Genomic DNA, 24,852 nt, shown 5'->3' on the forward strand with positions numbered 1-24,852 from the left:
TAATTTCTGAACTCTTCATGCATCAACACAAGTGGCATGTCTGTTAAGGGCGTTTTCCCCTTTTAATGGATGGTAGATTGCTGGACCTGATCCTTTTTATTGGACTTTTGGAGCAATGTTTTTTATGTTTTCTATATGCATTGATTATTTTTTTTAAGCCTGTGCAAAGCTGTTCATGCTCAATAGACAGTATACCACCACAGAAGTAGTAGTGACTTGGTATCTAAAGATGTTCTTGGCCACATGTTTTGGATGCTTGCATTACATCAACAGGAGTTGTATGATATTGGGATCTCGCCAAATGAAACTCAAATAATTTACAAGGATCTGTTAACTGAACTGAAGTGTATCTATCAAATGTGGATTCCATATCAAAGCACTTTGAGAGGATGTCTTCATGCTCAATTACTGCTTCTGTCTTCTAACTACCATGCAACAAATGCCACTGTAAACTTATCTGTCCTGAAATACTTATACAATCAAAGAGAATTTACCTCTGTAATAAGTTATTGTTTACTGGCTTTTCATAAACAGTGAAAAAAAATAAACATGCCATTGGCACTCTTGTGTGTATTTTACAAACAAAACGATTGGATTCATTTCAAATGACCATTTATTAAAAAAAAAAAGAGTAAAGAATACAACTCATTGAAGTACAGCAAAAACAAACACTGCCAAATTGATAAAACTGATCAAGAAAAAGGAGGTGCCCGTTGAGTTATGTTTCGGTGAGACCATCTGAGATGTTCCTGAATCCAGCTGAGTTCAGGGCTGTGACCAAGCTCTCCATTGTTGCTTGAGGGCCTTCTCGGTCCTGCCAGGCCACCAGTAGCATCTTTGCCTGTAGTTCTACATCCTCACTGTCAGCCTCTATCACACGAATCTCCTTCTCGCTCATCTCCAGATGGTCAGCCAGCGTTTTCCACTGTGACCCAAGCTTAGCTGCGATCTCATCCATCTGACTGTTGCTCACTGTCTTGCTCTGAATGCTGGGACCTGGAAAAAGAAGACTCACTTTTAGCCATTAAACTAGCTTTGCTAAGAATAAAGTATGGATTTTGGATCGGAGCTATCAAAGTGATAGATGAAAATGACCATGACTTGTGGCTAGATTCTAAATTGCACAGTCACTGGAAACTTCACTATCACATGAGATGAGGCCACGGCAAAGGATTTGTAAAGCAACTAATATGGTGGATGTAGTATTTCCGAATGTTTTTCATTCATACTATACAGAGAACATACTTTTTAACGGTCACCAAGCAAGTTTCAACCAAAACGTAGTACTGTGCGTAGTACCATGTATAGTAGGGTATGCGATTTTGAATGCAGCACTAGTGTTGTTAACCTTAGCTTTGTAAGGCTCTGTTCACACCAGCTGATTCGATAAGTAGTCAGATAGCCATTTACGCAGGTCATAGCACATCTCCTGTGACCACTCGTAATTGGACTTCATAATCTACATCAATGCCACATGCTGAAAGGCCTGTTTCACCTATATTTTTGAACCATAAATCCTAGAAATAGTTGAATCTATACATTTAAGATTTTTTCTAATCAGAATTTTCATAAACTACTCGTCTTAGACATTCATTCCAGCATGAAAATTGACTGATGGTTGTGATGCAAGTTTGTTTTTAAACTATATTATGAAACTAAAGTAAAGTTTTATAGCTATATTTACCACAAGTTTGTATTTATTCAATGTTTTACTAACAGCTGTAATTTCATACTTTATAAGATTCAAACTCAATAACTGGCAGGGGTGTGGTTTGTAGTAAATCAGGACAGACAGACCTTTATTATCTGACCCATATATTTCTGTTCTTGGACTGAATTGGAAATCGCCCCTTAATCCCTTTAATATGGCATTATTTAAGGTGGACAGTGATTTGTAGTGGTGTCTGACCCCATAGTGGACATTAAGTGCACTAACTCAATCCCACATTGCATTGCAATAACGAGTGTACAGCCAATGTACACAGTGGCTGTCTGAATTCTGCTTTGAGCAGAAACTAAAGTTGTATGTTTTTCTGCTTTATGTTCTGTTCATAAGTAAATTTCACAAGCTTATTTTGTCCATCAGATCAAAAGAAAAATAAATAAAATCACATGCATTTATTTACCCATACATAGATCCTCCTTTTAAAGAAATCAGGACAGAAGTGGTTGAGAGTGGACAAAATAGATTAAAACAGCAGGTGTAAATGGGAATGTGTCTCCCTCATCTACTTGTGATCCGATTGACCAAAACGCTTCTTAATACCAGGTGTAAACCGGGCCTTATGCTGCATTTACACTACAAGCGACTGCATGTCGGCAGTGGCTTGCGGTGAGGTCGCTAATGGGCGTTCCCACTCCTAGTTCCCTAGTAACACTTGTGAATGACATTCACGGATGTTACTTCAAAATCAGTTTTCTTGCCGCTACAAACAAGCATTGTGAAAGAAAAAATCTAAATATTAACGGAATCAGTATAAAATGCCTAATGTTAAAGATGAATGAGAAGAGTGCTCTTTGCTATCGCAGCTATTTATCTGCAGAAAAAGGGCAAATGCCGGTCTATCTGGCCTCACAAAACCATTTAGGCCTGAGTCAGCAAGTACCACATTATGTAGACATATCAAATTATACAACAGCTGCTGACCGCTAAAATGAGCTTCTATCTTGCCTTGACAGATCAGGTGCGCTCCACTGACTTCACTCCTAAGGATTGTCACTCCCAAAAGTCACTCTTCATTTGCGTAAAGTTGAACAGATCTCAACTTAAGCCCCGTTTCCACCACAGGAACTTTACCCAGGAACTAGGAACTTTGGGTGGTACTTTGTGTGTTTAGACCGCAGGAACCAGGGTCTAAATGAAGTTCCGGGTAAATATTTCCCCCTCCAAACGGCCCTGCTCGCGAGGTAGTACTTTTTCAAAGTTCAGGAACTTTCGAGGGCGGGACTTGGGCGCTGAACATGCTGATTGGTTGAGCTCACGCAGCATTTTAGTTCAACGGGCATTTTTAGAAGTCTTTTGCGAGGTTCGGTCTCGTTCAGTAAATATCAGTCTTGCTCTCTGTCTGATGGCGCGCGTTCGTCTCAGCCATCTCACGTGCAATGTCCGTAATAGCTGATAATAATAAACATTGTCATTTTAAATCTAGCTTTACAAGCTTTCTGAATATGCTGCATGCTGCTGAATCTGCATATTAGTGCTCTTTTCTGTCGTTGTTAATTACCTCTTTAGTAAACCTATACATAACCAGCAAAAGCAGCACAGCTTGAATCTCTTCCATACTCGTTATAAATTGTTTTTCACCATGTAAACGACCTGACCGTTTACTTTTAAGTGTGCGTCCTTACATGACGTGACGGCGCGCGCCGCGCTCATGTTGACAAGAGAGGAAAGTACATTTTTCTGAGGGGTAAACTTTTTATTTCGTAAGTTATGAAGATAATGTTGGAGTAATGACACAGCGTATATTGCCCCGGGCACTTTTTACTTTAACTGCGCCTGACAGAAGATTTTTTTTTTTTCTGAGATGATTATTACACTTTACAACAAATAAATAGCTATAAATAATACTGTATTAGTCCTGGTGGCCGTTAAGAGTTGCTATGGCTACAGTTAACACATTCAGCTGCTGGAGAAAACAGCGGCGACATTTTTGATGCGGCAGACAAACTGCATGTGACAAAATGATTGCGATTGAAAGTCATCACATGTAAACACCAGATCGGTTTAGATAACGTCTCATGTGAATAGTCCACTAAACCTTTCAATCGGTACACTTAAAAGTGATTACTGTCCTTCACTGATTTGGAGGAGCAGTCGCGCGCAGTCCTACATCATTTGCCTAATCTTCTCGGAACTTTATCGCGGTCGAAACGCAGACAGCTGCAGGTCTGGGGGGGAGAAAAGTTCCTGCAAAAAAGTTCCTGGTACAAATTGTTCCGGGTAATTTTGGTGGAAACGGGGCTTTAGGTTTCGTCGCTGGACACGCCCAATCCGGTCGCCAACGGTCCCTAGTGTCGCTGGAAATTGTCACTCTCCATTTAAATGAATGGGATTGTGTCGCTTGTAGTGTGAATGCAGCATTATTGCGTAAATTACTTCCGATAATTGCTTTCAGGCCATTCGCCCGATCGTAATGAAACCACTGAAATAACCTGGATGTTTGGTTCTGTATACTAAAGCAACACAGTCAAATGTAGGGAGGGTCAGATAATTATGGCTATAGGAGTATTGAATTACCTTTGTCTCTAAAACTGAACGCAACTTTTTTAGAAACTATCAAAAATATGCCATTACAAAAGAAGAAAAACACAAACCTCTCGTGGGGGCGGGCTTAACAGTGATCTACTCTGATTGGATAAAGCGCTTTTGATGAACTCCGCTTGTTCTTCAAGGCACAAATAAGTTTGTTATTGAAGTAACCAATAATATCGATAAAAGTTGTATCCATATACAGTGTGCAACAGTTTGCTGCGGGTTATTGATGTACATATGCGTAATTGGCGGGTGGGACATGTCCCCACCACTTTTTGAAACATTAAAACATCTTTCACGGATGAACCTAACTAATACAAACCAAACATCTCTTGTTCACTAGAAGAGCATCATTTCATTAGTTTGTTAAATAAGAGGCGATCTGGCGCTCGTTGCCGCTGTTATCAGTCTACACATGCTTTAATCGCTTAACGCCGCTGCAGAGACTTTCTATTTGTTCCGGTGAAATCATGAAATAAAATGCATTAAAAAAAAACTGTCTTGATATACAACCACTGATGATATTCAGTATGCAAGAATTAAACATGAGGTTTATATTAGCTAATAAATTAACTATTGAATTGATTTCTGAACATCTTAATAATGGGACTCTCGCCCGCCCACACGAGAGGTTTGTGACAAAACAGGAAACGAAAAACTGAGAAACGCAAGCGAAATCTTTGGCAATGCATTCACAATCCATTATTTGCGAAAAAGAAACATTAACAAAGAATGAAGCATACTGAATATCCTGTTACATTTGTGTGACTGAGTTCATTTTTTTCATTTTCAATGTGTTTTTCTTCTTTTGTGATGGCATATTTTTGATAGTTTCTGAAAAAGTTCCGTTCAGTTTTATAAAGTTTTGTTCAGTTTTATTGAGACAAAGGTAATTCCATATAGGAGGACAGGGCCAATTGGTGGCGCTGTAACGCAACAAAACAAATGCATCATTGGTCCAATTGACTTCACTGACATTCAGAGCCTTCGAGTTGCTATCGGTGTCTTTGACAGATGTTGCTACTGGTGTCATGCATCTTGATGAACATGGCTGCCATTTTGATGGCAAGATTTCAAAAAATATCTGAGGGTGTACCTCTGAAACACAGATACAATTATTGCACAATGGACTAAAAGCTCTACACCGAGGTGATTTGTTCTCTCTTCTCTGCTCACCTCCAGCAGAAATTAAATCCACTTTCTTGGGACCTTTACCCTACATTCACAGCAGACAGGCCCAAGAGCCATTCTGTGATGACGCTTTGAAAACAAAACCAAAGTACAAAGTGAGGTGAGCAACTCCATCCATTTTGCTGCCTTCTCCTGTGTAGCTGTTACCTAGCAACATCTGTCGCTTTTGATAATGCAAACACACTGCCGTTCTGATCCAAAGAGTCCAGTGTGAACAGAATCCAGAGGAGGCAATGGCAATACAAATGGCTTTTGAGCTTTAATAATAAAAACAAAAAGAACAAGACTCACTGTCATTGCTCTCTTTCAACAGGTTATCTCCATTCTCATCATCATCCTCCTCTCCGGTTTTTATCTCCTCAGAGGGAAGGTCTTTCTGTTTGAAGAAAAACAACATTTCTGTCACAATTAAAATAAAATTCTGAATTTTTGAGTAAAACAAAAGTATTTAATTGAGTTTGTTTAATTAAATTATACACTGTTCTCCACTAATATTGGGATCCTTCATAAATATGAGCAAACCTAGAGCTGGGAACACACTAAAAGATTTTTTAAAGTGTATCCGGTTTTTTCAAAATGTGAGAGACCACAAACATGAACATAAGACATTACAGATTTAACAGTTTTGTTCCTCTAGTGTGTGGAGTGCTGAAATGTGATCAGGAAAGCACACCACACACTAACAGATTCCATTCACAAACAACAGATTCCTGTCTGTGGACAGGAAATTCCCAAATTCGAGATCGGGGTGGTTCTAACGTTATATATATAATTATATATATATGTATATATATAATTCTAACAAATTGACATGCCAACGAAAAGCAAAGTTATTTTTATATATATTTATATTTTTTAAATATTTTTTTTCTTTTCGTTGGTTCTAACGTTCTTCCGAGCAGATTCAAATTGATTATCCATATATATATATTTGAATATATATATATATATATATATATATATATATATATATATATATATATATATATATATATATATATATATATTTGAATATATATATATATATATATATATTTGAATATATATATATATATATATATATATATTTGAATATATATATATATATATATATATATATATATATATATATATATATATATATATATATATATATATATATATATATATATATATATATGGATAATCAATTTGAATCTGCTCGGAAGAACGTTAGAACCAACGAAAAGCAAAGTTATTTATATATATATATATAAAATATATAAATATATATATATATATTTAAAAAATATAAATATATATAAAAATAACTTTGCTTTTCGTTGGCATGTCAATTTGTTGCAAAAAATATATAAATAAATCAGCATGCAAGTCCCATGTGAACGAGTGTCAGTTTTACAGCACATACTCAAGCACGCGTGATGCTCGCTGCCAATAGTTATAGAATGCAAAAAAATATTCTTGTCGCTTCATAAAATTATAGTAGAGCCACTGCATTGAGATGGATCTTTAGTGCCTTTTATGGGTCTTGAGAGAGGAAATGACATTGGTGTCAATGAAGGCCTTTCTGAGCCATCGGATTTCAACAAAAATATCTTAATTTGTGTTCCAACAATGAACAAAAGGTCTTACGGGTGTCGAATGACATGAGAGTAAGTAATTAATGACATCATTTTTAGAGTAGGGTCTAGCGCAGCACAATAGGCCTTTATCATACTTCCACGTTCAAAAAAGAAGAAGCCTTAAGTAGTAGCATAAAAAAAACTTTCCACTGCAGAAACTTTATTATTTTTGGGTAGATTAAATGAAAGGTTTAGGGGAAATTATTGTATTAAACAATAATGTTTGCATTCTTTCATGGACTTACTTTATGATTAAACAACTTCAAACTGAAGTTACACATTAAAATGAAAGATGACACAGTAGGGCATGTAAATATTGGTAAATATTGACGTTTATTATTAAGTTCAACTAACCAAGTATAATTTTCTTCTCAAAACTGGCACATGTCCATTGTCAATAATGCAAGTGGAAATTCCTTTCTTTACACTACTAATCAAAGCTGGATGTGACGACGCATATTGTGATAAAGGCCTATAGTAACTACCAGTGACACAAGTATGTGCTGACTGGCTGAATGCATGCAAAACACCGGCACCTGACAATTTTAAAAAGCCTATATTTAGTCAATATTTACAGTTTATAGTCTACACATTTATTCCACAAACAACGACAACAGAGATAGATGGACTAATGCTGAAGTCCAGGAACGTCTCAACCTTTATGCTGAGGAGAAAATCCAACGTGACTTAGAAGGGACCAAGTGAAACATGATTATGTATTTTACTCAGCTAGCGTAGAGACACTGGATAATCGCACAACCCCCACACGGCAAACGCTTTATAGTACAGTTTACCGTACTTTCTTTGTTTAGGAATTCTAACTAAAAACATATTAGACAGGACTGTTAAACAGATCGCAAACTTATGAAGGAGGAGAATGGGAGTGCTGTGCGTTCAGAACTCAGAGCCTGTCAAAGTAAAAGTCTGTCACCACATCAAAATAAAAGTCCCGCACAACCACCAGAGTGGCAGGACGTAAGTGAAGTTACTTCAGAGTTCCTACTGACTGCAAATCCAACCAGGAAAATGTCCCTAGAGGAAAATGTAGTACTTTGGGGACCGCCCAATTGGCTAGTACCTATAACGGCGTTCCTAATAACTACCCAGTGGGAAAGCCCCAAATATCAGCCACTGAAAAGCCTATATTGGTCAAGCACTAGTTTGAATGTTATCTACATTTCAGAAAATTTTGCTAGTGTTTGGTCATGTGGATGTCCACTCACAGGAAGCTCTTTGGCCAGTTTGATGACCATGTTTTCCAGATAGTCTGCCAGACTCTTGAACTGCTGATTAGTGGGCTGGAAGAAGTGAGGACTCCTCCTGGACAGCAATCGCAAGGCTCGCCAGCCGTAGTTTGAGTTGCGCACAACTCTGAGGGAAGATGGCGTAGAATTATTTTATACTGATGATTAAAGTGATGCATAGTTTGTAATCATTTTGATTCTTTTAAGAGAGTAAATTATTAAATGTACTTGTACTCATCCTCCACCATGTTTGATGGATCTGCCTGTTCAATAGCTTCTACAAAAAACTCCTCCAGTGATGGCATGAATTCCCTTTAACCAAGACATGTATTAATACAACATTTTCATATTAGGCACCCTAAGCAAGGGTATACCACACACACACACACACACACACCTGCTCTCAGACTTGCAGGCCTCCATATTGTCAGGGTTCAGATTCCAGAGTCTTGTGAGTTCATCACTGTTGAAGGTCAAGAACAGCAGAAATGCAAAATTAGATCTGAATCGAAGTCTTGAAAAAGCCACACAGCAATCAATCAATTATCTTACTTTCCCATGATGATTTTGCGATCAGGGCCTTTCCCCAAAAAGTCCTCTGGTGCTTGTCTCTTCCTGCTGGGGCGCATAGGTTTGGTCTCTGCTGGTCTGAGGGAAACATAAGATTCTATTCACATATGAATTCATAACCACAAAAACAGAGAACCTAACATTTAACAACACAGTTTCAATCTTTACAGACTGAATTAATGTAATGTGGTATGGAAATTTACTTTGCTATTAAAAGTACTAATTTTAATCATATATAAGAGTATGCAATTTTGGTAATATCATTCAATATTATGATTTTTTTTTTTTAAAGAAGGCAGCTAATAATTTATAAAACGATTTGGGTAAAGCATCTGCTAAAATGAATAAAAGTCGAAATGGGAAACAGTTACACACATTCATACAACACTATAACAGCAAATTAAGTAAAAGATTTGTTCCGCCTAGTCTCAGAATAAAAAGTAACAATATGATAAAGTAATTCATCATTAACCTTGCATGAATGCAGTGTAAATCTAATGTTTAATGGGATAAAGCCGTTTGTGTGCCGTTTTTATTTTATACCTTTCTTTCACAAAGCTTGGGCAGCCCTCATTTTTCCAAGAGTTCCAGTTTTCTTCTGTGTTCAGGATGTGCTTTTGGAGACATAATTAAGATGAGCTTTTGGAGCACACACCTGCAATTTCTATATGTTCAGTATTCATCACAAGATGAGAGTGAAACCAAAAATGTATACTGCAGATACTACTTACCTCAACCATAGATCCAAACTTGTCACCATCTGGAGGGGTTTCTCTCAGTAACTGCAATGGTAAGAAAAGTAGGTGAATAGAAATAACACAGTATGAAACAGCGGTGTAATTAATATGGACGTCATGCTGTGTGATGTCCCAAGGGTCCAATGTTCACAAGATTTTTTTTTTTTACTGTAAATTTGATGGGCTTTTTTATTATATTGTGGGAACCTGAAATGTTGTTGTTTTTCTCCAAGCTCTGTATTTGTTCAATATGACATGGAATATTGTTGAACTTGTCAAAGGAATTTTCTGTTCCCCAGCACTGTCTCTCAAAATAACACAAAAGGTGATCTCTTCCTAGGGTTAGGGTTAGAAGTTTATAAAGTTGATAGGCCCCTGGGAAAATTAGTCCTGACCATTTAAAAAGTTTACTTACAGCGTGTTAACAGACCATTGAACTGGGGGGGAACACAGGACACTTTTTCAGTGTTAATCATGCGTCACAAAAATCTGGGAACATAGGACCCTGGACACATAGGTACACCGATTCGGCATAACATTATGACCTAATATTGTGTTGGTCCCCCTTTTGCTGCCAAAACAGTTCTGAGCTGTTGAGGCATGGACTCCACTAGACCCTTGAAGGTGTGCTGTGGTATCTGGCACCAAGATGTTAGGAGCAAATCTTTTAAGTCCTGTAAGTTGTGAGGTGGGGTCTCCGTGGATCGGGCTTGTTTGTCAGCACATCCCATAGATTCTCAATTGCATTGTGATCTGGGAAATTTGGAGGCAGAGTCAACACCTCAAACTCGTGCTCCTCAAACCATTCCTAAACCATTTTTGCTTTGTGGCAGGGTGCATTATCTTACTGAAAGAGGCCACAACCACCAGGGAATACCGTTTCCATGACAGGGTGTAGATGGTCTGCACCTACCTGCCAAGGTAGGTGGTACACATCAAAGTAACATCCACATGGATGGCAGGACCCAAGGTTTCCCAGTAGAACATTGCCCAAACTAGCATCACACTGAGGAGTGACTGAGAGGTGTGATGTGTCACTAAACACTGGCAACAAGGTCGTGTGTTTGGATTTTTGAGGTATCACACACCCCTAACATGTCAGGAGTGCAGTAACAGTGTTCTCTCACTTAGCCCGGCTTCCAGGTATGAAATATGGATTTGTCTTTCATTTATTCTATTTTATTTTTCCTTTTACTGAAACACCAAACAGGTCAAGATGAATATTGCCTGTACTATTGTCTGTACCTCTCACTGAAAGAAAGCACATGTTATCAGTATGTTTTGGTAATAACTGGTTAGAACTGGAGCTTAATCAGCTCCAACCTTGGAGGGACTGTGTATCTGTGTATGTGCGCAATATTCTCTGTTACAGATCACATCAGTGTTAAGAATGGTGTACAATGGCCACCCTTAGAGATGGGTGGACTTGTTGTTCTGGGCAAGCTGGCGCCTGTTCCCGACCTGGAAGGTCACTATGGCCTAATTCCGGGGTGAAAGCGTCAACAAGTGGCACGTTTATGAAAATGTGCAGCAGATTAACTGACATGAGTGGAAATTTACCAAGACTATGCATTGTCTGTACTGCAATGTGGATGGTTCAGATTGGCTCAATGACGTGGATAAGACCTTGAAAACGGTATAACTGTTGGGACAATTGTATGTATGATAGGGCGAGGCAACGAGGCGGTAAGGTATTCTTAAGTAAATCTTTCTTTTAATTAATTGCAATCCTGACTCTTTATCTTAATTTCTTCACTACTGGTCCTGAGTCATAAGCTGTTAACTCCTAACAGTATAAACAACCCGCACCCTACCAACGTTTTCAGCTAACCTGCCTGCATTGGACCACAAAAAAGAAAATATTGTAACGTTACCCGCTTCCTGACCCGCATTTTTTAAAAGTAGTAAATGCTCCCTGGCATAATATCCATTAATCCAGCCTGTGGAGAAGAAATGTTTCAGGCCCTGACCTGCGCTTAGAGGTATGGCGGCGAGAGAAGCAGTTCTTGAGGCGGCACATCATTTTCCATTTCAGCTGTCTAGATTAATATTATTGATGAATGCAATGTTTATATTTTGACCCTGCTTTGAGAATTCATCAGCAGGTCAACTGAGAGAGCCCAATTTTGGAAAAGTGTGAAAGCCCTTAGGAGCACAAAGTTGCAAAATGTTCTTTTTCTGAATGCTGTATGATATAGCCTAGTGTTATGCAATAAGGCTTGATTTATTAATTTTTTTCATTTCGTTTTCTTAACAATTAAGATGCTGCATATGTTTATCCAGTCTAATCGAAGTATGCGTCTCCCCCGACTTTCCCAACAAAAATCCCACCCTGGAATCTATACCCCAAACTGAGTTTTATGCATGTTTTTTTTACATGCATATGATACACACTTTATGGCATATTATACGCACAAACCACCCACCCCACCACCCTCCTCCTACTCAAGTGCGTATCATATGAGCGAGAAAAACTGCGTAGCATATACACGCCAATTACATTCCACGAGATTGCACGCTCGGACAATTGATACGCATTACTAGGTGATCCTGTTGGGCATTACTGAGCTAGGCTATATGTTAAAAAAGGATAGCCTATTAAAATGGTACAATAGCATTGCTCAGTTCAACGTGCTGGGAAATTGGGCATTTTGTCCTGCGTCATCTTTATTTCAAACGACCTGACCCGAATATCATTAAAAATATTTTTGGATGACTCATAACTGCGGGTACCCGTGGGTGACCGCAGGCCTCTGCTCATTTTGGATCAACCCGTGCATCACTGATACTGATAACTCCAAAATGGGAAAACCTCACAAGAGCTGCAGTTTTGGAGATGCTCTGACCTAGTCGTCTAGCCATCACAAGTTGGCCTTTCTCAAACTCGCTCAAATCATTACGCTTGCCCATTTTTCCTGACTGAGGACAAAATGTTTGCATCCACTAACATGTGCCATGATGAAATGATAATCAATGTTATTCACTTCACCTGTGAGTGGTGATAATTATGCCTGATCGGTGTATACTCCCGTAACCCTCTGGTGCTCTTCTGTCATTTTTGGAGAAATTAAGGTTTATTTCCACAGAAATTTTAAAGTCATTGGAATGGTCTGAAACTTGGTAAAGATTTTGGCAGTTGCTATGTGAACACATAAATCATAGACATGATAGTACTTTTGAAGTAGATATATAGGAGTTTTTTTTAAAGTTATATGCCAAAGGCGGTCTTTCAAAAGAGACCAAAATCAAGTCTGCACCAAAGCATTCAAGATTTATGACAGTTTAAGTTAATAAATGGATTATAAACTACTGCATAAATATAATTGAGTACCACACAATCGACTAAAAATACAAATTAAAAAACAATATTGAACTTGAAAAAATATTACATTCATTTCACAGAATAAAAACTCATTTTTGACCACCACGTGAACAGACCAGAGGGTATGTACCACACCACACACTTCCAATCAGTGATACTTAAGGTTAACACTAACCTGATAGACTAGTTTTGTTGTGTCCTCAATCCACAAAGACTGATCATCATTCAAAACACAGCCGGAACTGCAAAAGTGAAAGAAATTGCAGAAAAACATTTATTGACAAAGCAGGGTAAACTTATCCTTGCAGCTTGAAGAGATAAGCTTGCTGTTTCACCTGACCTTTTGAATTTGACCTGGCCCTTGAGATACTGAAAAAGAATGAGATATTGAAGCAAAATGTGTCGTCTGAAGTTGCTGTCACTCAACTGAAGGTCCATCAACTGCAAAAAGATGGGACATTTGCCTGGTGTTATCAGGTCAAAGACTGGAGTGTACTAATAACAGCTCTTTTCATTGAATAGATGATTGAAAGACTGAAAGAACCGACCTTCTCACTGGTGAGGAACTTGGCAAAGTAGACATGATCTCCAGTAGCGGTCCTCATCTCCTTGAGCTTTCTCTTCGATGCTTGCATGTCATCCAGTTTATAGCTCTTGAACACAGCTAGCGTCTCATCTGAATACTGCATTAAAATGGACAACCAGTGTTCATACTTTGTCTGCATTTAGAACTTCAACCATTTAAGACCAACTGATTTAGAATTTCATTTAATAGCCATACTTTCAGAGAAGCTTGACCAGAAAGAAATCAAGTACAAACATGAACAATCGGCACTTTGCCCAAGAGGACTGCTTTTGAGGAGGATTTTATTTTGATTAGGATAATTAAAATAATAATAATAATAATAATACAAAAAAATACCTTAAGAAAAGTCATCCATGAGAACTTGTCATAGCATTGGACAGGGTTTCTGAAATAGTCCTGCAGGGTCCAGAACTTTCTGTACAAGTTGTAGTCAATAGGTATGGAGCTACAAAACAAAAGCCACCTGAATTAGACTAATAATATAACAGACTAATAATAGTAGATACTTAGACTAATAATATAATAAGCAAAATAAAAGCAAGACTTGGGCTGTGTCCGAAATCACATACTATCTTGTGTAGGTACTCGAGTACTTTGAATAAATACTTACTATATGGATCACACTTTTTTAGTACTTGCAAAGTATGAATGTAATCCAGACATACTACAGTCGCAATTATGGACATACTATATCCGTCACTACCAGCATCAGTTGAGTCGCTTCACTGCCATTCATAAATCCTCTGCCGTGGCCCCATGGGATAATAAAGTGTCCATCGTATGCACACTTTAGAATCTCACCTGAAGTAGTAAGTCATTCTGGGTGCTTTTTGCCTACTCTTTTCATGAGCACTATGAATTCAGACATACTTCTTTTGTCTCATACCGTTTTGTCCCTAATATATAGTAGAGAAGTATATGATTTCAGATGCAGACACTGACTTTGTAACTTAGAGGATGTGAAAACAAATATATTTTACCACGGAGCAGGTGCATCTTCATCACCCATCTCTCCCTCCTCCACCTCCATCCCATCCTCCTTAACTTCTGCATGCTTGAAAAAAAAAAACACACGAAAAATTATGGGTTTCCATTCAAAGTTGCACATTTAATTTATGCGCAAAATTGGAATATTCATAAAACATTTGCAAATGAAGCAGCGTTTCAATCCCATGTATTTGAGAGAACAAAATAGTCACTTCCAGGGAAATTGGCACAAAATATATATTTGTAATAAAAATGGAAGGTGCAGCAATCAGGGAAGACACTGTGACTATTTTCCTCATCATCCCATCATAAATGACTTATGCGCATGCAGAAGAAACACAATAAACGTGGTCATGTTATCTTGCATTCGGATGGAATTTGGGAGCGCAATCATGCGAGACACTTCTGGGAGGGGAAAAAACAAATAATTTTGATAACAGTCAGGCTCAGGAATTTCAGAATGATTAAACCAACATTGGAGATGCAGTGCGATGTGATTGGTTGGTTAGTTGTGAACGGACACAGAATACGAAGAAAATCAAAAACTTTGAGTGAGCTGAACATATTAAGAAAATATTAAGATATAATTTTCTTGTCAATTTCGCACACCCCTAGATGTATGTCCTTTTTTTGAGCTTCAAACTCAATGAACTCCCTGCCATTATAAAGTGTCATATTTATTAATATAACTCTGATTGTGTTCATCAGAAAGAAGAAAGTCATATAAATCTAGGATGACTCGAGGGCAAGTAAATCATGGGGTAATTTTCATTTGTGAACTAATCCTTTAACACTTTCTTCTCACATGAGAATTAAAAAAAAAAGCTATTTAGGTGACTCAAGGACACGTGTCATCATTCATTTACCTGCTGTCCAAGTGTGCTATCCTGCTCATTTTTGTTGAACACTGTGATGTTATCAAGGTTGAACTGACTCTGTAAATTCAGTCCTGTAACACGGGGAAAACATCAGTCAAAAACAACCACTGAACAAAGAACTAAGATAAAAAAAAATGTGTAACAAAAGTATACCTGATTTCTCAGACAAAGGGAAGAGACGTGCTAAAAAAAGTTGGATCCGTCCACAAAACACTGTATTCTGAGACTTTGAGAGTCTTCTGAGGAGGTCTGTAGGCAAACAGTGGTGATGTCAGAATACAGCAACACATTCTCAAGAATCCTGCTGAAGATATACTCCAGTGTCTGCACATGGCCAGTTAATAAGACTCAAAAACAAAAAAGCAAATTTGTCTGTGGGAGGCATTTAGCAACTAAACTGTGGAAGATAGAGCTCGCAAAAGGAGGAAATCTGCCAGTTTAAATCTAGATTACAGATGCTTCTTTTCAACCCAGAAAATCAAATGGACTTCCAATGCCAGGCAAACTTACAAAGCCTTTTAGCCTGTTCCAACTAGGGATGTGCAATATATAAATATTGTAATTGTTGTTTTAACAATGTGCGATCTGACATTATCGAGTATATCCCTCATACACACCCATAGAGTCAGTCCATGCATACACTACATGTCTAGTAGATTAATGTAGTGCGTGTCCGCAAGAGTGCAAGCTTTCACTGTGTGATTTAATCTATATTTATATAATTTAATATAGCCCAGTTAATAAATATAAGGTATCAGTCAGCATGATAACAAGCCTTTATATTGATTTTATACAAGTTTAACAAACATGAAGGTTATATTAAGTGACTTACATTTGACACAATATTGCCTGTTTTTGCTCTATTTCGAAATTCTATAATGAAAATAGTTCAAAACAAAGCCTTAGCACTGTAATTGAGTCTCTGAGCAACACACGGGGGTGTTTCCTTACTGAAAGATTCAGGATTTTGAACGAATCGGTTGAACCAATTATGATACAATGAGTAAGATAAATTTATATAGTCAAATGCTTTGTTCCTGAATGAATCAGCCATTTGAATGAATAGGTTGAATCTCCCTAGTTACAACTCAACCCACATCTGTATCCAAGATAAAGGAGCTGTTTAAAAAAAAGTTAAAGTTGATGCCCTACATTTAAGTACAATCAATTTGGGTGTTTACGTAATTTCAACATAAATTACATTAAACAGACTTAAATTAGATGAATATTGTATAAACAAATGTTAAAGTTGCTTAAATTATTTTGATGAGTTAAAGCAATGTAAAAACATGTTGTTATAACTTATTAATCTCTATAAAATAAAAACATATTATATATATATATATATATATATATATATATATATATATATATATATATATATATATATATATATATATATATATATATATATATATATATATATATATATATATATATATATATATATATATATATATATTTATTATACAGTATACTATAAAGCCAGGACGAACTAATTTACCAACCCTGTATTACGCTCTGCTTAGTTGCTAATATTCAGTTTAGAGCAATTAGGACTGGATAAAACATTGTATAAATCAACTTGAAACTCACCATTGCACATTCTTAACAAGTAATTTTTTCCAGCGGAGTAAAACGTATTCTGTGAACATGAAAGAAATAGCAAACATATAATTATAGCTCCAAAACAAATACACTGAACAAACCATTCTGATGATTATTTTTGACAGCTGGTTTAAAAAAAAACATTATTATTAATTCATTTTAAATGTTGTAAATATCTCATTTTGTTTATGATAGCCATTTACATTCACAAAAAGTGGCATTACCCCTATTTTGTTACCATCCCTTTTTAGTACTTAGACATGAGTTTGTAAATAATGTATTTTTACTATAAAATTCTAAATTGTTGATACCCAAAATGGCCAACATGGGAAAATTATGTACAGGTGCTGTTCATATAATTAGAATATCATCAAAAAGTTGAATTATTTCACTAATTCCATTCAAAAAGTGAAACTTCTATATTTTATTCATTCATTACACACAGACTGATATATTTCAAATGAAAATATTACTTAAGACCAATACAAAGAAAAGATTTTTAAATCTAGGCCAACTGAAAAGTATGAGCATGTAGAGCACTCAATACTTAGTTGGAGCTCCTGTTGCCTGAATTACTGCAGCAATGCGGTGTACCGATCAGTCTCCGGCACTGCTCAGGTGTTATGAGAGCCCAGGTTGCTCTGATAGTGGCCTTCAGTTCTTCTGCATTGTTGGGTTTGGCATATCGCATCTTCCTCTTCACAATACACCATAGATTTTCTATGGGATTATGGTCAGGCAAGTTTTCTGGCCAATTAAGAACAGGGAAACCATGGTCCTTAAAACCATGTACTGGTTGCTTTGGCACTGTGTGCAGCTGCCAAGACCTGTTGGAAAATTAAATCTGCAGCTCCATAAAAGGTAGTCAGCAGCCGGAAGCATGAAGTGCTCTAAAACTTCCTGGTATACGGCTGCATTGACTTTGGACCTTAGAAAACACAGTGGACCAACACCAGCAGATAACATGGCACCCCAAACCATCATTGACTGTGGAAACTTTACACTGGACCTCAAGCAACATGGATTGTGTGCCTCTCCTCTCTTCCTCTAGACTCTAGGAACCTGATTTCCAAAGGAAATGCACAATTTACATTTATCAGAGAACATAACTTTGGACCACTCAGCAGTCCTTTATGTCTTTAGACCAGGCAAGACGCTTCTGACGCTATCTGTTGTTCAAGAGTGGCTTGACAAAAGGAATGCGATAGCTGAAGCCCATGTCTTGCATATGTCTGTGCGTAGTGGTTCTTGAAGCACTAACTCCAGCTGCAGTCCACTTTGTGAATCTCTCCCACATTTTTTAATGGGTTTTGTTTTACAATGCTCTCTAGGGTGCAGTTATCCTTGTTGCTTGTACACTTTTTTCTACCACATCTTTTCCTTTCCTTCATCTCTCTATTAATGTGCTTGGACACAGAGCTCTGTGAAAAGCCAGCCTCTTTTGCAATGAGCTTTTTTGTCTTGCCCTCCTTGTGCAAGGAGTCTATGGTCATCTTTTGGAAAACTGTCAAGTCAGCAGTCTTCCCCATGATAATATAGCCAACAGAAGGACTGAGAGACCATTTAAAGGCCTTTGCAGGTGTTTTGAGTCAATTAGCCGATTAGTGTGGCACCAGGTGTCTTCAATAATGAACCTTTTCACAATATTCTAATTTTCTGAGATACTGAATTTGGGATTTTCCTTAGTTGTCAGTTATAATCATGAAAATTAAAAGAAACATTTGAAACGTATCAGTCTGTGTAATTAATTTATATAATATACAAGTTTCACTTTTTTTTAAATGGAATTAGTGAAATAAATCAACTTTTGGATTGTGATATTCTAATTATATGCCCAGCACCTGTATAACGCCCCTGATTTATGTACTGCTAAAAATTGCCACACTGAATCCAAGTATATATGTCACACTTGTCAGTCTCCTGATTTTTTGACAAATTTATTTTTAACCAACTTTGTTAAAACTGTTTTGACTACATAGTCAAACATAAGAAAGGCTCATGTAAAAACATAACTTTTTTTGTCAGCATTTTCTAATGATGATATTAGACAAATAAAGTAGGTTAAAATAAAGTAGGCCAAGTAAAGGTTCACTGCCTGAACCCTCTTGCACAGATTTGAAACCATTGGGTTTTCCGAAAACAAACTTAGAGGGTTTAAACTAGGGATGACCGATATTGGATTTTTGCCGATATGCCGATATTTTTAAACTCACTTTGGCCGGTGCCGATACCGATATACGTTTACTTTTTCCCTTTGTTTGGAAACCACACCATTTTGAGCAAAAACTTTTTTTTTCATTCTGGTTTCAGATTTCTGAGGTCTCCTTGCTAAAATGATACTTGCTAAGAATAAATAAATGTTAATAAAGTTATTTTTATAATATGAGTAAGTATATTAAAAGCTCTGAAAATAACAATAATAAAGTCAGTGATTTTTTACCCCACATTTGCAGTTGTAACCTAAATTAATTTTTGGATTTAACGTGTGTGCACATGAGGAGTGAGGGTGGCATGCCATCAGTTGATGCTGTCTTCAGAGCTCCTTGGATTATTTTTCATCATCCATTTTATAAAATTGTATTACAGATTAATAAACTGTATATAAAAGTATTTTATTGTGACATGCTTGTGATGTATGGCATCATTACGGATTTATTTATTCAGAAAAACTTCAATTTATTTGTGTATTCTACTTTTCATTTTATTACTGTAGCAATACTGGAGCTGGAGCTTCTGCTGCTGTGGAGGCTAAAGCGCGTTAGAGAGAGAGAGTGAGGAGACGCGATTGTGCTCGTTTTGGGCTAGTTTGTTGACGGTCACATCCTTCTGTACCTGCATTCACAAATTCAAGGCAGTATTTAAAAACTGTCAATGGATTTGCTTGTTTTCACTTGAAGAATGACCTGACTGCTAACATGATCTTATCGCTAGCACTCCTTGCACATAGGGCTGGACGATATGGCCAAAATGTGTATCACGATATATTTCTTAATTTTGGTCGATACGATATAATTTCGATATCGATATGAACTATATAAAAGCTTTAGAAAAACTACCAAGAACTGCCACAAGGGATTTCTGTATACCTGTATATACTATACTATATATCTGTATACAAACTTCTGAAAAATTAATTTGCCAAGTCTATGAAACCTCCTCCTATAAAACTATATAATATTTTAGAAATAAAAACGGTACAAATAAATTAATGTTCACCTTTTATTTGTATTTAGCCTTTATACGAACAAGAAATGTGAAATCACCGTCAAATAAACATAAGACTCTCACTTCGCAGACGCAGTTTATTGAGCATTTTCTTTTAAGTTTTACATTTCAGTGAAGAACGATTCATAGCGCTATATTCTCCTTTTATGCAAAACTATAGACCTTTATCTACTGATGCACAAAAAATAAATAAAAGACTAAATTCAGTGGCCTATTTGTGCTCTGTTTGAGATGAGTGCACGCTGCTTTTTGCAAGGCTTTAAACACGAGCAAATGATACAATATCGTGAAGCCATGTCTGACCGTCTTTCACAAGCTTTGAAAGGTAATTTAAACGAGAATGAATGCATTGGTGTTAATACATGACATTGTGTGCAAATGTGGAAAGTTTTAAAACAAATGTGCCACTTGCCTCTTACATAAAAATAGTCTACATGGATTATTTTTAACGCTTGTCATCGTATTGTTAGACATTAGATTGATGCAGCTATGTCGATTGTTACACCCACCTCTCCGGCACATTTTGCAGCACACTGAAACCTGAAGTTTAATATCAGCCCCATTCGCACGGGATTCGTATTATCTGGGGACCTCTGGTGATTTGTAATATTTGAAGAGAATGTCTGTGATCTTAATCCCGTGCGAATCGGCCATGTCTGTAATTTGTAAAGTAAAAATTCCCCCGCAAATGACCCCATATTTCGCCGAACACCGAGGTCCTGTGATAATATTAGTCCCGTGCGAATCGACATCTCTGTGATTTGGCCAGGATTAGGCGGATTGTATATCATTTTGCAAGCTTTTTTTCTTCCTGTGAGCATTTCTATCTTTATCTTTCACGAAGAATAAAGTCTGCATTCATAATGCGCACAGTTATAAATTCCTGTGCAGCCGCGCCCACGCGGATTATACTTTCACTTTAGAATGATAATCAATTTGGGAGTAATCTGATTGAATGGTGTGTTTAATATTAACATCAATACTGTTCTTAATGAAAAACAGAACAGAACAGTATAGTAGGCTACAATGACAATCTTGTTTAAATAGGCGCTTTTACATTTAGTTTTGAAACTGAATCTTCCACCGTATATTGTCAGCTTCTCCTCGTGATAAATTAAATCTGATTCCTGCCGCCGGTCTGAGCTCAGTTCATGGAGTCTGTTCACTAACTGAACGAAATTATATTTATTTATAGGCTACTGTAAAATAATCAAAACGATATCGATGCCTGTTTATGATTTCATACAGCTAACGAAGTCTTGACATCATATCCGGGAGAAGTCAGTAAATTCGAGTAAAATCACAGGCTTTGCTTATCCCGTGCGAATGCGCCACGGAAAACTCAGATGTGGGGAGTCATTTCTTAATCACAGAGGTCTAGATAATACTAATCCCATGCGAATAGAGCTTTAGATAGCCGAACCACTTCCACGGATCTATCAGCCTACTACTGCTGCTGAGCACTGGCTGCGTGCAGCGTGTCCGTGGTGTACGTCATCACGCAAGAAGCCAATCGTGTTCTGCTCTTTCTGATGGCTGCGCCCTGAACGTCAGTCATATCGAAATATCAGAAATGTGTTTAAAAATCATATCACCGTTATTGAAAAAAATTATATCGCGATATATATTGATATTGAATTATTGTCCAGCCCTACTTGCACACATGAGTTATTGCAGGTGCATATCAACACGTTATTATATCGGCAAGGCATATCGGCATAATTTCTTCATATTGGCCGATGCCGATTTGTATATTTTAAGTGTTTATCGGCCGATTCCAATGTCGTGCCGATAATATCGCGCATCCCTAGTTTGAACAGATGACAAATTTACTATGGGACAACGGTCCACTTTCTGTGTGCAAAATTTCACAACTTTCGCACAAGCGTTTCTATGCACTGCCATACACTAATTTAGATCTATAACTAACAAAAAACTAAGCACTACCAATTAAAAGTTCAAAACTTACAGACTTCCATGTAGAGACATTTTCTTCAACAAAGGAGAAGATTTTGTCACACTGATCCAGGGGAAGACAGTCAAGAACATCTCCCAACAGAAGAAAAGGAGTGGTTGCAGAGCAGATGCCTGTATGGACATGAGAGATTGATAATCTGCATATAATTTGTATACATACTATGTGCAGACTAACAGGTGAGAGCAAAAAAAAAGGTGGTAGCGCGCGCACACGCATGCGCACGCACACACACACACACACACACACGCGCACACACACACACACACCTTCAGTCACGGCATCTATACTGATGTAGATCAGTGAAAGGAAATCTTCAACATTCACTTTCTGCTTCACCTGCAAAATAAAATGTAATCATTGGACTTCTACACAAAATAATAGCACATATGCCAATGATATTAAATAGTGCAAAGAGAGGAAGCCGGACACTCACTATCTGCTCTTCAAGAACTCCACGTAGAGCTTGATCAAGAGTGGCCTTCTTCTCAGTTTCACTGTGAAAAATCATTCAAAGAGTCGCACAAAACATCTCAGAAGCAACACATCTAAAATTATTCACCATTCAAAAACATCTTTGACATTTACAATTCCCTGCAGCACAATTAGGAATAAAACCATGGTAATATTAATAGTGCAATTATTACTTTCCAGGCAGATGACTGAACGCGGTGGTCAGGGGTTTACAGTTTCTGAGATCCACAGCACTTTTAGTGGCAACCTGCAAACAAAAAGCATGACTGCGACTGAGCAAATGTACTATGACAGAAGCACTAAAAGTATGATGACATGGCTTCATATATCTATAAATTATATGAATTATATGACGATTTGCTGCTCAACAGTTGTGTACATTTATTTTTAGGATTATTTGATGAAAGTTCAAAAGAACAGCATTTTATCTGAAATAGAAAGCTTTTGTAATATTGTACTGTTCAAAAGGTTTGGGTGAGTAAGAAGTATTTTTTATTTTTAAGGTGAAAGAAAAGAACTTAAAGAAATAAATACATTTATCCAGCAAGTTTAAATAAAATTGATCAAAAGTGACAGTAAAAACAATTATAATGTTGGAAAAGATTCTATTTAAAATATGTTGTTCTTTTAACTTAATATAAAATTTTAAAAAAAATTATTTATCAAAGAATCCTGAAAAAATGTTTTCAACATTGATAATAATCATAATCTCATAATTTCTGATCACAGAAATAAAATTACATTTAAAAATATTTTCAAACAGAAGACACAAACACGCGTGCGTACACACACACACACACACACACACACACACACACACACACACACACACACACACACACACACACACACACACACGTATGTGTCAAATTTAAGCCCTTACAGTGAAATGTCACTTTTGGCTATGTAACATATTTATACCACGTTTTTCAATTAGTAACATGGCATTACCATGCCCTCTACAATCATCATTGTTTTTAAAGCCACCCTAACAAATTACTGTAACGTTACATACATGTGTAAATGTTCATTAGGCATAACAAATTAAAACATATTATGATTATGAAAATCTAATATTACATGAAGCTTCGACTTTGCAAAAGACAGAAATAACACATTTTTATTTTAAACACTCTGCGCCAATGTCAAAACACATCATTCGGTTACTAGTTGTGATAAAACTACTCTAATAATTTACCGTAAATTTATCTCTAGCTTCGGTGAAGTCGAAGTGAGCCGGAGGAGACATCTTTAATGGTGCTTTGTGTGTCTGTCCCGTTCTACTTCCGGTTCGCCTTCTTCTTCGTTTATTGGCGATACGCTTTTTATGTGCATATTGCCACCTACTGGACTGAATGATTGATTATTGAATAAAAATGTCTTAATCTATTTTTTTATTTCCCCCTTTCTTTCCCTGCAATCTGATCCAATATGACTCACATCATAACTCTTTATAGGCTATATAAAATAGCTTGACAGATCATTAAGAATTAGTTTATTTCATCTCTTCATCTCTTTGAATGAATGAATGAGGCTTTTATATAGCGCTTTCATGTACTACTGTACCAAAGCGCTTGCACTCATGTCAGGGATCTCTCCTCAACCACCACCAGTGTGCAGCCTCCACTTGGATGATGTGACAGCAGCCACAGTACAAAAGCACCAGTGCGCTCACCACACACCAGCGATAGGTGGAGAGGACAGATGGTGATAGAGTCAGTTCAGTGGATGGGGATCATTAGGAGGCCATGATTGGTAAGGGCCAATCGAGGGAATTTGGCCAGGTTACACCCCTACTCTTTTACGAAAAGTGCCATGGAATTTTTAATGACCACAGAGAGTCAAGACCTCAGTTTAACGTCTCATCTGAAGGACGGTGCTCATTGACAGTATAGTGTCCCCATCACTATACTGGGGTGTTAGGACCCACACAGACCACAGGGTGAGCGCCCCCGGCTGGCCTCACTAACACCTCTACCAGCAGCAACCTAGTTTTCCCAGTTGGTCTCCCATCCATGTACTGACCAGGCTCAGCCCTGCTTAGCTTCAGTGGGAAACCAGTCTTGGCTACAAGGGTGATATGGCTGCTGCTCATTACACTTTTTCAGCTATTGAGGAACTTCCGTCATTTTTGTTTCATTTATTGATATGTCCCAAATAATCTCTAAAATTATCTAGAAACTTATATATGGCTTTGTG

General features: G+C 37.2%; 1 protein-coding gene across 1 annotated transcript; it reads right to left on the reverse strand.

Moving 5' to 3' along the window:
- Window positions 1-595: 595 nt before the first annotated feature.
- Window positions 596-23,943, reverse strand: thoc1 (THO complex 1). Its single transcript, XM_067452157.1, has 21 exons — window positions 23,852-23,943; window positions 22,827-22,900; window positions 22,616-22,676; window positions 22,449-22,518; window positions 22,174-22,292; window positions 16,968-17,016; window positions 15,525-15,620; window positions 15,360-15,442; window positions 14,487-14,560; window positions 13,843-13,951; window positions 13,469-13,603; window positions 13,261-13,361; window positions 13,096-13,162; window positions 9,593-9,643; window positions 9,405-9,475; window positions 8,844-8,939; window positions 8,689-8,754; window positions 8,520-8,603; window positions 8,271-8,418; window positions 5,738-5,822; window positions 596-996 (listed from the first exon to the last, which is right to left on the reverse strand). Exons 1-21 carry the CDS (start codon window positions 23,900-23,902, stop codon window positions 719-721), a joined length of 1,968 nt encoding a protein of 655 aa, XP_067308258.1. The 5' UTR covers window positions 23,903-23,943; the 3' UTR covers window positions 596-718.
- Window positions 23,944-24,852: the final 909 nt, after the last annotated feature.

This window comes from Pseudorasbora parva, chromosome 9 (genome assembly GCF_024679245.1).
Source record: "Pseudorasbora parva isolate DD20220531a chromosome 9, ASM2467924v1, whole genome shotgun sequence".
Lineage (NCBI taxonomy): Eukaryota > Metazoa > Chordata > Actinopteri > Cypriniformes > Gobionidae > Pseudorasbora > Pseudorasbora parva.

What these genes read in the sequence shown, in the direction of transcription:
- thoc1 (XM_067452157.1), bottom strand. Translation starts at nt 23,902, where the DNA reads ATGTCTCCTCCGGCTCACTTCGACTTCACCGAAGCTAGAGATAAATTT. An exon ending in CCCTTTGTCTGAGAAATCAG is followed by an intron (nt 15,443 to 15,524) that starts GTATACTTTTGT and finishes CCCGTGTTACAG; the next exon opens with GACTGAATTTACAGAGTCAG. An exon ending in CATGGATGACTTTTCTTAAG is followed by an intron (nt 13,604 to 13,842) that starts GTATTTTTTTGT and finishes ATTTTAATGCAG; the next exon opens with TATTCAGATGAGACGCTAGC.